The sequence below is a fragment of the Amphiura filiformis genome, chromosome 2, assembly GCF_039555335.1.
Source record: "Amphiura filiformis chromosome 2, Afil_fr2py, whole genome shotgun sequence".
Taxonomy (NCBI): domain Eukaryota; kingdom Metazoa; phylum Echinodermata; class Ophiuroidea; order Amphilepidida; family Amphiuridae; genus Amphiura; species Amphiura filiformis.
Genome location: NC_092629.1, coordinates 92,277,286 through 92,290,782, shown reverse-complemented (window position 1 = coordinate 92,290,782; position 13,497 = coordinate 92,277,286). Strand labels below are relative to the sequence as shown.

The 13,497-nt window shown below is 35.8% G+C and overlaps 1 protein-coding gene across 1 annotated transcript in view; it reads right to left on the bottom strand.

The window, feature by feature from the left end:
• Nucleotides 1-2,134: 2,134 nt before the first annotated feature.
• The window catches only part of LOC140146835 (uncharacterized), a 55,687-nt gene continuing 44,324 nt past the window's right edge, over nt 2,135-13,497 (bottom strand). The window contains exons 5-8 of the mRNA XM_072168716.1: nt 6,272-6,461; nt 5,011-5,204; nt 3,024-4,394; nt 2,135-2,595 (exon numbers count right to left, since the gene is read on the bottom strand). Coding sequence (XP_072024817.1) covers nt 2,521-2,595; nt 3,024-4,394; nt 5,011-5,204; nt 6,272-6,461 — 1,830 coding nt within the window. The 3' untranslated portion in view covers nt 2,135-2,520. The remainder of the gene's footprint in view (nt 2,596-3,023; nt 4,395-5,010; nt 5,205-6,271; nt 6,462-13,497) is intronic.

The following is a 13,497-nucleotide window of genomic DNA, read 5'->3' as shown; positions in this document are numbered from 1 at the left end:
GGTAAGGGGGGCCTGATGCAAAAAAGTTCATTACGAAACATTTTTGGGACCCCCCTTTACAGACCTCAAAAATTTCAGGGCCGCCCCCCCCCCCTTTTTGACATGAAAATTATGGGTCAACCCCATAGAAAAGCATATAAACTTACGGACTGGGGTATGAACGTTTGGACAGTATTTATTTTGGGACATTAGAGCACATCAGACATCGAATTGCATTCTGAATACGAAGAATGTCATTCTGATATCAAATAATTTTGAATTTTTGAAATTCGCAATTTAATACACATTTTATGGCAAATCATTAAAAATTGATATTTTTGATATTTAACAGTACTGAAGTAAACTTTATAAATCTGATGATTTATACTTAAAGTGTATGTAGGTGGGTTGAAAAGCCGACGATCAATTGAAAATTTTGACCTTTCGTATTGAAGATATGGATTTTTTTTCCCAAAACACCAAAAAAAATTAGGTCTTTTGGGGAAAAAAATCCATATCTTCAATATGAAAGGTCAAAATTTTCAATTGACCGTCAGCTTTTCCTCCCTGCTACATACACTTTAAGAATATATCATTAGATTTATATAATTTACTTCGAGGACTGTTATATATCAAAAATTCAAAAATATCAAATTTTTATAATTTGTCATAAAATTTGTATTATATTGTGATTTTCAAAAATGAAAATTATTTGATATCAGAAAGACATGCTTCATATTCAGAATACAATTCGATAGGTCTGAGGTGCTCTCATGTGCCACAAAAAATACTGTCGAAACGCAATAAACGCTCATTTTAGATCCCTTAATTTGTCCAGGAAAATTTGTGGTCATTTTTTTCAGGGCCACCCCCCCATGATGCGTAAAAATTTTCAGGGACCCTTTTTGCATCAGGCCCCCCAAAAGTGTTTGTGATCGGTCCCTTATGTACAATACATGTTGTCTTGGTATTTTCGCACAATATATTCATAAGATGTTAAGATGTCTGCAATTAAGATATTGTGCAACATCTGTTGCCATTCAAAAAACATTTTATGAAGAAAGATAACATCAACAAAAGAGATATGAACCAATGGTACAGTTTAAAAGCAGAGAATGTATCTTACACTTCCCAGAATCCTTTGCAACATGATACATCACTTCATCACATGACTCTCCCATTACTTTGTACAGGGTCTTGTTGTTTTTATGTTGAGAATAGACTGGCTAAACATCGCAATAATCAAGAAATAAATATTTTGTAAGATCTTGATATGCCATGTTCATTGAGGTACTTTTTGTCAGTATCAACCCATGTTGCACTAGATGGCAAATCAATACAGGAAATTAAAATGGGAGAAATGCATTGTGGGAAATGTAAGATATCTTCTCTGATAAAGTGGGTGACATTTTGATATGAATCACATTTTATCTTATACTCAAATCAATTTAACCTGAACAAACATTTTACCAAATTTAAATCTGGCTGTTTGTGTATGAGTGGGATTTTTTGGTGTGAATATTTGTTTACACTTAAGTTCACCAATTTGTGTTTATCAGTTTTTTTTCAGAAAATCTCCTGTGAGACAAGTTTTTTTTGTTTATGAGAGCTTTTTTTTGGCATTAGTTTGGGGCATGAACCACAGCAGCTGATAGGTGTATCCCATCATGCTCTGCAGTACCATAGTAAACCTGCATATGCCATAGAAAGTGTACACAAAATCCCTCACTTCAACTTTCAATTACTCACTTTTATCAGGGGAGCTTAGTCTTAGACTTTTGTTTGGAAAAATATGATCTCTAAAGTATTGTGAAACTATCCATAGCTCTCAATATCTAAGCGGCTCTTGTTTATATTTTGTATACATTTGCTATGATGCAAAAAGATATACTGCAATGCATGATGGGATACTCCCTTTAGCTGCTGTGGGCATGAACATAAATGTGCAAAAGTTTCCACTTTGAGATATGCATAATAAGATATGCAACAGAGAGAGATATTAATATGTAGATTGTGGAGTGTTATTGAAATTGCATATATTGGATCAAAAATCTTGATAAAACAATCTGATCAAGCAAATAAATGCTGGCCTATATGGAAAGAATTCAAGTTGAAATGGTCAGGCATGTCAGAACATGACAATTGTCGAGGACGAGGTATGTTTCATTATCATTGAGGTATAGGACTTTTTATTTTTTCAGAGAAGAGCAGGTAGGGCAACTACTTGATTATATTTTGGCATGTTTGTACTACATCTTCTGATAATTTCAGAAAAATAACATGGTTCATTTTTTTAAATTGCATTTTTGTTACTAAAATGGAGGCTATATAGCGCCCTCAACGGGCACTCTCTCCATAGGACTACATGTAAAGACCAGTTAAATAGAAACACGGCCCTAAAATAAAATCGCCAGATTCTTTTTTCCTCAAATTTTGCATATGATGTAGATTTAACATCTGGAATGCAATGCAAGTGTTGCCATTGCTGCTCTTCTGAATTCATTTATAAAATGTCCGCCCAGACCAAGGTGAGGTTGATAATCATAGAATGTGACATGTTGCAGTTCTTGTTGGTGATGTCATGTTGTCATCTACCTCACTGCAGTCAATTGTAACCTGTAATGGGAAAAAAAACAAAAAAATTGATGAGGCCGGTAGATTCCAGACCCAAGTCATTGGCTTAGGAAGATTTTCGACATGGGGGGGCTGAAAATTGCTCATTCCTCAGTTTTTTAGGCAATTTTCAACCAGAAAGACCATTGATTGTGACTGTTCGCAGCTCCAAAAGTCCCATTTTACTAGTTTGCAGCTCTGTCAAGTTGTCAAGTTGGGGTCTTGAGGTGCATTCAAGAAGGCCATAGCTCTCAGGTGCCATATTTTGAGGTTTTGTACAATATAGAGTGCAGAACTTGTCAAATGTCTAAAGGGCAGCTATTGCAGATAGGATCTTCTTGCACTTATATACTTAGCAGTGCCTCTTTGTCAATAGCTGCCATGTGGCATATTTTTAGATTGTGTACAATATAGGGCAGCTATATACTTACCAGTGCCTCCTTGTCAATCTTCCTTCCATCTGTATGTCCTTGTGTGTCCCCATCCCATGCAAGTGACAAATCCTTAGTAAACAATACTTTCTTAGTCTTTACAGAGCACACACCACCCGACGCACCTTTCTCCTTATCAATCACTGACATCGCCGCAAAAGTTTTCGCGATGGTTACTCTCGATGGGGAAGGACCTGCTGAGGGCGGTTTATTACAAACATCACCAACGACATCATCATCTATGTAGCCATGATTGAGTGGGGCTGAATTACTCCTGCTTAATTTCTGGTGCTGATTGCGAGTTGGCTTTTTGCGTCGTCTGTGCTGACCCGGTGATGATGTTTTGGTAGATATTTTGAGTCTTTTTCGAGGTTTTCTTTTTGTGGTAGAATTTGGAGATCGGTTCGGAGAGACATTGAGTGGTTCTAATGGCGGAAGGCGATGATGTGGTATTGAAGAATGAGTATCTTGAAGCACTGAGCTGGCAGGTTGGCAGCTTATATCACGAAGCTTGCTTTCTGATCTGCTATGCTTGCTTCTAAGGCTTCTTTGTGGTTGGTCAGGTATTTTTAAAGCTGTTTCTGATCGACTGCTTGAAAGTTTTGGTTTAGAAACGTTCCCATGTGGTGTTAGTGATTGGTTTTTAATGGGTTTATCGCAAAGTCTAGAAACACTCCCATGTGGTGTTAGTGTTCGGTTTTTGATAGGTGTATCACAAAGTCTAGAAACACTCCCATGTTGTGATATGCTGTTATTTTTAATAGGTGTATTACTAAGAGATCTAGAAACACTCCCATGTTGTGATAAGCTATTATTTGTGGTAGGTGTATCACTACAAGATCTAGAAATACTCGCATGTTGTGATTGGCTGTTATTTGTGGTAGGCGTATCACTGCAAGATCTAGAAACACCCGCATGTTGTGATTGGCTGTTGTTTGTGGTAGGTGTATCACTACAAGATCTAGAAACACCCGCATGTTGTGATTGGCTGTTGTTTGTGGTAGGTGTATCACAAAGACGTATGGTGCAATCATTAAAGGATTGGCTATACTGGAGTCCATTGGATCCAAACCTCATGGAAGATTTCTTTGTCTTTTCATCATCATCTGCTTCATCATATTTACTTTGATTTTTACTGCCTTCAAAGAAGCCATCCTGATGTGTATTTAACACATCTGCTGATTGGCTACTTGGACATTTTAGCTCAACCAATGAGGGTGCAGAACGACTTAAGTTCCTATTGTTGCTGTTGCATAGCTGTGCTGAGTCCATCGGAATGAAATTATTTGCCGTGTCTTTGAGGCACGTACACTGTAACTGTTTATTATTTGAATCACCCTCAGGACAGGTGCATTGTGGGATGCCTTCAGTCTGAAACAAAAGAGAAACAATTTAATTTCATAAAAACCTTGTAGACCAGCACAGGCGTATGTAGCCAGAACCAGTGGCGGCACCAGGGGAGATGGGGGGGACAAAATCAACCAATTTTACCCAAAATTGCTGCAAAAAGTGGAAATTTTAATAATTTTGAGTTTTTACTGGGGGACAAGAGTTCTGACTGTGGGCATCCCCCCGTTATGTACATTTTACAAAAGTGTTGTTGTTTCAGCCCTCTTTACAACTGATAACTCAAGAACCACATAACCTACAAAAGTGTATAAATCTGTGATATTTGAATTCTTCTACACACTCACTCTGAAATGATCAATGCAATTTTTGCCAAAGCTCACTACCATTCGCAAGATGCTGTGAACTACCAAATAGTTAAAATAGTTGCTAACCTTAAGGTCATGGCTTCCATATGGGGGTGTATTGATTTCAACTGGAATATCCCATTCCAAACCTTATCCAAACCCTAAAATGGAACATATTTTGAAGCAGAATACCTTATTGTAAAGTCTTGTATCCAAAATTTGATTGTCTTTGTTTGTTTTTTGGTCTGTTTGTGTGTACATGTATGTTTAGGTTTCCTTTATCTAACACCAACCTTAAGCTTGATGATAATTTCAAGAGGCAGCCTGTCTTTCACGTCAAGAGGCAGCTTGTCATCCATGTCCTTCTTTTCATTGTTTGTGCTCCATTCATGGTATAATAGTTGTGTTTGTGTCTGGTTAGTTTTGATACCATCCAAATAAGCCACTAATATCAAAGTCTTCAGTCCACTGAATCCATTACTATCACCTGCACAAAATGATTGGCTTAATATGTATCTTGTATATTAGAGCTTGGGAGGGGGACACTAAACACATATCACCATATAAGTATCTTCCCCTGGAAAGACCTGTTTTGGATGGTACAGCTCCGGAAAGACCCAGAATTTGACCAAAACAGTGTTGAAAGACCCTTAATGTTTATAATTTCAGCTTGCACATTCCTCTCATTTCTTAGTTGTGTTTTGTTTTTTCCAGGCGATTTTCAACCAGAAAGTAAAATGAAAAAACCATTGATGATTTTGACTGTTTATAGCTCTAAATGAGTATTTTGTGATCCTAGCATCCTCTTTTTATGACATTTTCAGTAGATATCCACGAAAAAAAGCTTATTTCCAAAATTTCAGTTGATTCCGATTTTGCGTTTGCGAGTTATGCATGATTATGTGTATTACACTGCTCCATAGACAATGTGTTGTAATTTCGTTCTGGTGCACCAGAACGAAATTCAAATTTGGCGATATTTTTGCTAAACGAATTAATCTGCAAGAAATATTTGGTACATAAACATTATGTAGCCAGAGGTATCCAGTGGTGTAAAAATCTCAACTTTTTTTGGGAAAAGTGGGGGGATGAGGCTGTGGATCACGAAATGCCCCTTTAATTGTTATGTATCAAGTATATTAGAGCTTGGGAGGGGGACACTGAACACATATCACCATAAGTATCTTCGCCTGGAAAAACTTGTTTTGGATGGTGCAGCTCCAGAAAGACCCCAGAATTTTACCAAAACAGTGCTGAAAAACCCTTGATTTTTATAACTTCAGCTTGCACATTCCTCTCATTTCAGGTATTTTGTTTTTTCCAGGCGATTTTCGACCAGAAAGTAAAATGAAAAAACCATTGATGATTTTGACTGTTTATAGCTCCTAAGGAGCCCCTCCCATTTTACCAATGTGCCATCAGCTCCCAAAGACCCACCATCTTCATTTTCGGGGGAAACATGGCCACAAAAAAAATTATGACTCCCCACCCCCACCCCCATCTTATATTTATAGTGTTAGATATAAGGGTTAAATTAGACCAATTTAGAGTTACCTTGTACAGCCGATGACACATCATTAAAGCATGTGTCAGGGCTGACGATGTCATATCGAACAAGGCCACCTGGTGAAGTCCTGCTGTATGTCAGAGCTGTGACGTCATCAACTACCAAACCACTGTCTGTGAAGTCAAACTTCCAACTGATAGACCCACTTTGGCGACCTGGGTATCTGGTTAAGTAAGCCTGCATGCCAAAATGATACAAAATAAACTGTTTAAGCAAACTATATGTAAAAGAAAAAAGATCATTATCGGTGGTGGGGCAGCCTGAGCAGATTTTTACTAAACATTTTTGTCGCATGGTTTCCTATAATATAGAATTTGGAAACATACCTCCTAAAAGATAGTCCGTCCTGACGGCACAATGATCAGAATTTATAGTGACCTTCTTAGTGGCCAGACTACCCAACAGGACTACTGTAGAGATTTGATAGATATACAGTGTATGTGCCTAATAATAGGTATGTCACAGTGGCTGCACAATAATTCTGTCATACTGTGCACGCATACATAACAGTGAATCAAAAAGCGCGGGGATCAAAGTTGGCCAATTTTTGAAAACATACATGTCAAAAAACGATTTCCTCGTTATGTTTCATTGATCACAATAATTTGTCTTTTTAATATATGGTAGGTGAAACATTTCCTAAATCACTATCAACTCCACCAAATTAAACACTGCCTAGTTTAAGAGTTAAGACCTGTTTTATGGATTTTTTTAGATCGTCCATAAATCAATAAATATAGGTCTCTCGAAATAGAGGACCTAGTACCACCGGTCTGAAATACCAGTGTTTGTTATCATGTATTTTTTTTTCCTTGGACAATGAGTGAAACACTTCCCTTTACCAATTGAAAACTCGGTGCACTTAGGCAATTAACTGCAGTTTCTTTATTCAACATCACAGCAGTTTCATATTTGACAAAATCATGCTGTATGAATAAAACATAAATAAAACATTGAAAAAAGTAAAATTACATATGCCTAATTAACATAAGAATGGCATAAATATATAATTAGATGTAATTAGCTAATTTGCATAATTAATGACTTTTTGTGTATTTTTTTTTTTTTTTGAAAGAACTTTGGGTACTTATGTGTGCAAAAAAACCGCATCCTCATATCATGTACGGTTCTCTGTTGGCATTATTTTTGCATATTAATTAGCTGGACTTAGTCATTTTTTAAGCTTTTATTTGTCTGCAGATTGGTCAAAATGGCTAAAATTGTATATTTGGTGGATTTATTACATTTATTCGAGGAGAGATTTTTTAATCTTGTTTTCTTTAACGAAGTCCGGAAAGATATGCAATTAATCTGTGATACTTAAATCTATGCTACCTTTTCAAGTAAGTGTCCGAATAAGCATTACAAATCCCAAAAATACCATTTTGCCATTTATAGCAATTTGTGGCAGGTTTTCACCCGATTTCGGGTATCTTCAAGTTGACGTTACATCACTTTGCATTATCCGATTTCAATTCTGTTTTTTGTTTTTTGAAGCATTCATAACGATGATTCAATTAAAAGCATCAAATAACATGTTTCTGCTGCGCTTATTTTTGGGGTGATATACCTACTAATAACGAGTTGCATATGCTCATTATCCCATTTTTACGGTATAAAGCATAAAAGCAATCCCTGTCAAATATTTTGAAATTGGTAGTGATATCATAAAATTGAAGGATTGGTTTCAACAATTCTCACTGTATTAAGTCTACTTTTATATCATATGAGGAGGAAAACAGCAGTAGCCTATTACTGTAAAAATACGACCCCGTATTCATTCAATTACGCATAGATGTGTCCGCATGGGGAGGAAACTCAAATATTGATTATAAAATATCAATGTCATTCTTACTGGTCACTGTTGGTCTCACTTTCATAACCCGAGTTCTTACCCAGAAAAAATTCCATTATCTTTGTCTGATTTAGGGAATCAGTGCTTTCAATTAAAACTAGATTCTTGTGTAATGGGCCATTCTATTTAAAGTCCACACTCCCTATGGAAATTTTAGCTGAAGTCTTCCACAAATGGAGCATGCATTTATTAGATAAAATAGACAATTAGGTAACTTCCCATTGCAGGTGATAATAGGTAAAGCCAGTACACATTTGGGGTATGGGTTTCAAAATAATTAACCCTACCCAATTCCATTTGACAAACATACTCCCTCTGTGGAAGACTTTTCTTAAATATTCAACAGGGGCGTAGTAGATTGCAAATAGAACAGCCCTATAAAGCTGACATGGATGCAGCATTGATTTTGTGCCAGCCAACAACTGACCCTTCCTTACTTACTCCGCTAGTTTTCAGTTAACCTTATTTGGATAATAATGCTCAATATTTTCTAATTCCATAGATCATCTGTCTGTCTAATAAACAAGCCAAATTGAGCTAATGAAATGAGAGCATCTGGATTCGAGAATTGTTTGACCAGCAATTGTTTCTTCCCTCCTATTGACATGTATTGACTTCAGTAACCTGGGCATTATAGATAATATAACAGTACACTGCTGCCCAGCTAACAAAAAGCTAGACTATGCCATAGTCGATTTTTGATAAATAAATAATATGTTATTAATTATGATGTACGCATTTAGTTGAACTCAAAATTATACAGATGTTTATCACAAGTAAAATATTCAATAAATGGTCATAAAAAAGGTTTATATAATTTGACAATAAAATTAAAGTTTACGTATGGTGTCGAATGCAACATATCTTGGCATAATTATAATAAGACGAGGGCTTATTAATTGAACAATTCTGATTTTGAGGTTATTGAGCGCGAAACCTTTTGAAGAGTAAAATATCTTCGTGATCCTGGGAAGCTAGCACTGAAGAATGAAAAAAATAATTTGTCAAATTTTGACCCCTTAAATGTTGCCAAGATATTGTATTATTCTCTGTGTACACAGTACTTGATGCTGCTATCTTCAGTAGATAGCATAATGGCAGTATTGTTTAATTTGAAGCAATGTTTGATGCTGCTATCTTCAGTAAATAGCATAAATGACAGCATTGTTTAATTTGAAGCAATACTTGACGCTGCTATCTTCAGTAGATAGCAAAAATGGCAGCATTGTTTAATTTGAAGCAATACTTGACGCTGCTATCTTCAGTAGATAGCAAAAATGGCAGCATTGTTTAATTTGAAGCAATACTTGACACTGCTATCTTCAGTAGATAGCAAAAATGGCTGCACTGTTTAGTATGAGGCAATACTTGATGCTGCTATCTTCAGTAGATAGCATAAATGGCAGCATTGTTTAATTTGAAGCAATACTTGATGCTGCTATCTTCAGTAGATAGCATATATGGCAGTATTGCCTAATTTGAAGCAATACTTGACGCTGCTATCTTCAGTAGATAGCACAAATGGCAGCATTGTTTAATTTGAAGCAATACTTGATGCTGCTATCTTCAATAGATAGCATAAATGGAATAATTGCTTAATTTGAAGTTATACTTGATGTTGCTATCTTCAGTAGATAGCAAAAATGGCAGCATTGCTTAATTTGAAGCAATACTTGACGCTGCTATCTTCAGTAGATAGCAAAAATGGCTGCATTGTTTAATTTGAAGCAATACTTGATGCTGCTATCTTCAGTAGATAGCATATATGGCAGTATTGCCTAATTTGAAGCAATACTTGATGCTGCTATCTTCTGTAGATAGCAAAAATGGCTGCATTGTTTAATTTGAAGCAATACTTGATGCTGCTATCTTCAGTAGATAGCAAAAATGGCAGCATTGTTTAATTTGAAGCAATACTTGACACTGCTATCTTCAGTAGATAGCATATATGGCAGTATTGCCTAATTTGAAGCAATACTTGACGCTGCTATCTTCAGTAGATAGCAAAAATGGCAGCATTGTTTAATTTGAAGCAATACTTGATGCTGCTATCTTCAGTAGATAGCAAAAATGGCAGCATTGTTTAATTTGAAGCAATACTTGACACTGCTATCTTCAGTAGATAGCATATATGGCAGTATTGCCTAATTTGAAGCAATATTTGACGCTGCTATCTTCAGTAGATAGCAAAAATGGCTGCATTGTTTAATTTGAAGCAATACTTGATGCTGCTATCTTCAGTAGATAGCAAAAATGGCAGCATTGTTTAATTTGAAGCAATACTTGACACTGCTATCTTCAGTAGATAGCAAAAATGGCTGCATTGTTTAATATGAAGTAATACTTGATGCTGCTATCTTCAATAGATAGCATAAATGGCAGCATTGTTTAATTTGAAGCAATACTTGATGCTGCTATCTTCAGTAGATAGCATATATGGCAGTATTGCCTAATTTGAAGCAATATTGACGCTGCTATCTTCAGTAGATAGCAAAATGGCAGCATTGTTTAATTTGAAGCAATACTTGATGCTGCTATCTTCAATAGATAGCATAAATGGAATAATTGCTTAATTTGAAGTTATACTTGATGTTGCTATCTTCAGTAGATAGCAAAAATGGCAGCATTGCTTAATTGAAGCAATACTTGACGCTGCTATCTTCAGTAGATAGCAAAAATGGCTGCATTGCCTAATTTGAATCAATACTTGACGCTGCTATCTTCAGTAGATAGCAAAAATGGCAGCATTGTTTAATTTGAAGCAATACTTGATGCTGCTATCTTCAGTAGATAGCAAAAATGGCAGCATTGTTTAATTTGAAGCAATACTTGACACTGCTATCTTCAGTAGATAGCAAAATGGCTGCACTGTTTAGTATGAGGCAATACTTGATGCTGCTATCTTCAGTAGATAGCATAAATGGCAGCATTGTTTAATTTGAAGCAATACTTGATGCTGCTATCTTCAGTAGATAGCATATATGGCAGTATTGCCTAATTTGAAGCAATACTTGACGCTGCTATCTTCAGTAGATAGCAAAAATGGCAGCAATGTTTAATTTGAAGCAATACTGGATGCTGATAAAATCAATAGATAGCATAAATGGAATAATTGCTTAATTTGAAGTTATACTTGATGTTGCTATCTTCAGTAGATAGCAAAAATGGCAGCATTGCTTAATTTGAAGCAATACTTGACGCTGCTATCTTCAGTAGATAGCAAAAATGGCTGCATTGTTTAATTTGAAGCAATACTTGATGCTGCTATCTTCAGTAGATAGCATATATGGCAGTATTGCCTAATTTGAAGCAATACTTGATGCTGCTATCTTCTGTAGATAGCAAAAATGGCTGCATTGTTTAATTTGAAGCAATACTTGATGCTGCTATCTTCAGTAGATAGCAAAATGGCAGCATTGTTTAATTTGAAGCAATACTTGACACTGCTATCTTCAGTAGATAGCATATATGGCAGTATTGCCTAATTTGAAGCAATACTTGACGCTGCTATCTTCAGTAGATAGCAAAATGGCAGCATTGTTTAATTTGAAGCAATACTTGATGCTGCTATCTTCAATAGATAGCATAAATGGAATAATTCAGTAGATGTTGCTATCTTCAGTAGATAGCAAAAATGGCAGCATTGCTTAATTTGAAGCAATACTTGACGCTGCTATCTTCAGTAGATAGCAAAAATGGCTGCATTGCCTAATTTGAATCAATACTTGACGCTGCTATCTTCAGTAGATAGCAAAAATGGCAGCATTGTTTAATTTGAAGCAATACTTGATGCTGCTATCTTCAGTAGATAGCAAAAATGGCAGCATTGTTTAATTTGAAGCAATACTTGACACTGCTATCTTCAGTAGATAGCAAAAATGGCTGCACTGTTTAGTATGAGGCAATACTTGATGCTGCTATCTTCAGTAGATAGCATAAATGGCAGCATTGTTTAATTTGAAGCAATATTGATGCTGCTATCTTCAGTAGATAGCATATATGGCAGTATTGCCTAATTTGAAGCAATACTTGACGCTGCTATCTTCAGTAGATAGCAAAAATGGCAGCATTGTTTAATTTGAAGCAATACTTGATGCTGCTATCTTCAATAGATAGCATAAATGGAATAATTGCTTAGGCCTAATTTGAAGTTATACTTGATGTTGCTATCTTCAGTAGATAGCAAAAATGGCTGCATTGTTTAATTTGAAGCAATACTTGATGCTGCTATCTTCAGTAGATAGCATATATGGCAGTATTGCCTAATTTGAAGCAATACTTGACGCTGCTATCTTCAGTAGATAGCAAAATGGCTGCATTGTTTAATTTAAAGCAATACTTGATGCTGCTATCTTCAGTAGATAGCAAAAATGGCAGCATTGTTTAATTTGAAGCAATACTTGACACTGCTATCTTCAGTAGATAGCAAAAATGGCTGCACTGTTTAGTATGAGGCAATACTTGATGCTGCTATCTTCAGTAGATAGCATAAATGGCAGCATTGTTTAATTTGAAGCAATACTTGATGCTGCTATCTTCAGTAGATAGCATATATGGCAGTATTGCCTAATTTGAAGCAATACTTGACGCTGCTATCTTCAGTAGATAGCAAAAATGGCAGCATTGTTTAATTTGAAGCAATACTTGATGCTGCTATCTTCAATAGATAGCATAAATGGAATAATTGCTTAATTTGAAGTTATACTTGATGTTGCTATCTTCAGTAGATAGCAAAAATGGCAGCATTGCTTAATTTGAAGCAATACTTGATGCTGCTATCTTCAGTAGATAGCATAAATGGCAGCATTGTTTAATTTAAAGCAATGCATTACGCTGCTATCTTCAGTAGATAGCAAAAATGGCAGCATTGTTTAATTTGAAGCAATACTTGATGCTGCTATCTTCAATAGATAGCATAAATGGAATAATTGCTTAATTTGAAGTTATACTTGATGTTGCTATCTTCAGTAGATAGCAAAATGGCAGCATTGCTTAATTTGAAGCAATACTTGACGTTGCTATCTTCAGTAGATAGCAAAAATGGCTGCATTGTTTAATTTGAAGCAATACTTGATGCTGCTATCTTCAGTAGATAGCATATATGGCAGTATTGCCTAATTTGAAGCAATACTTGATGCTGCTATCTTCTGTAGATAGCAAAAATGGCTGCATTGTTTAATTTGAAGCAATACTTGATGCTGCTATCTTCAGTAGATAGCAAAAATGGCAGCATTGTTTAATTTGAAGCAATACTTGACACTGCTATCTTCAGTAGATAGCATATATGGCAGTATTGCCTAATTTGAAGCAATACTTGACGCTGCTATCTTCAGTAGATAGCAAAAATGGCAGCATTGT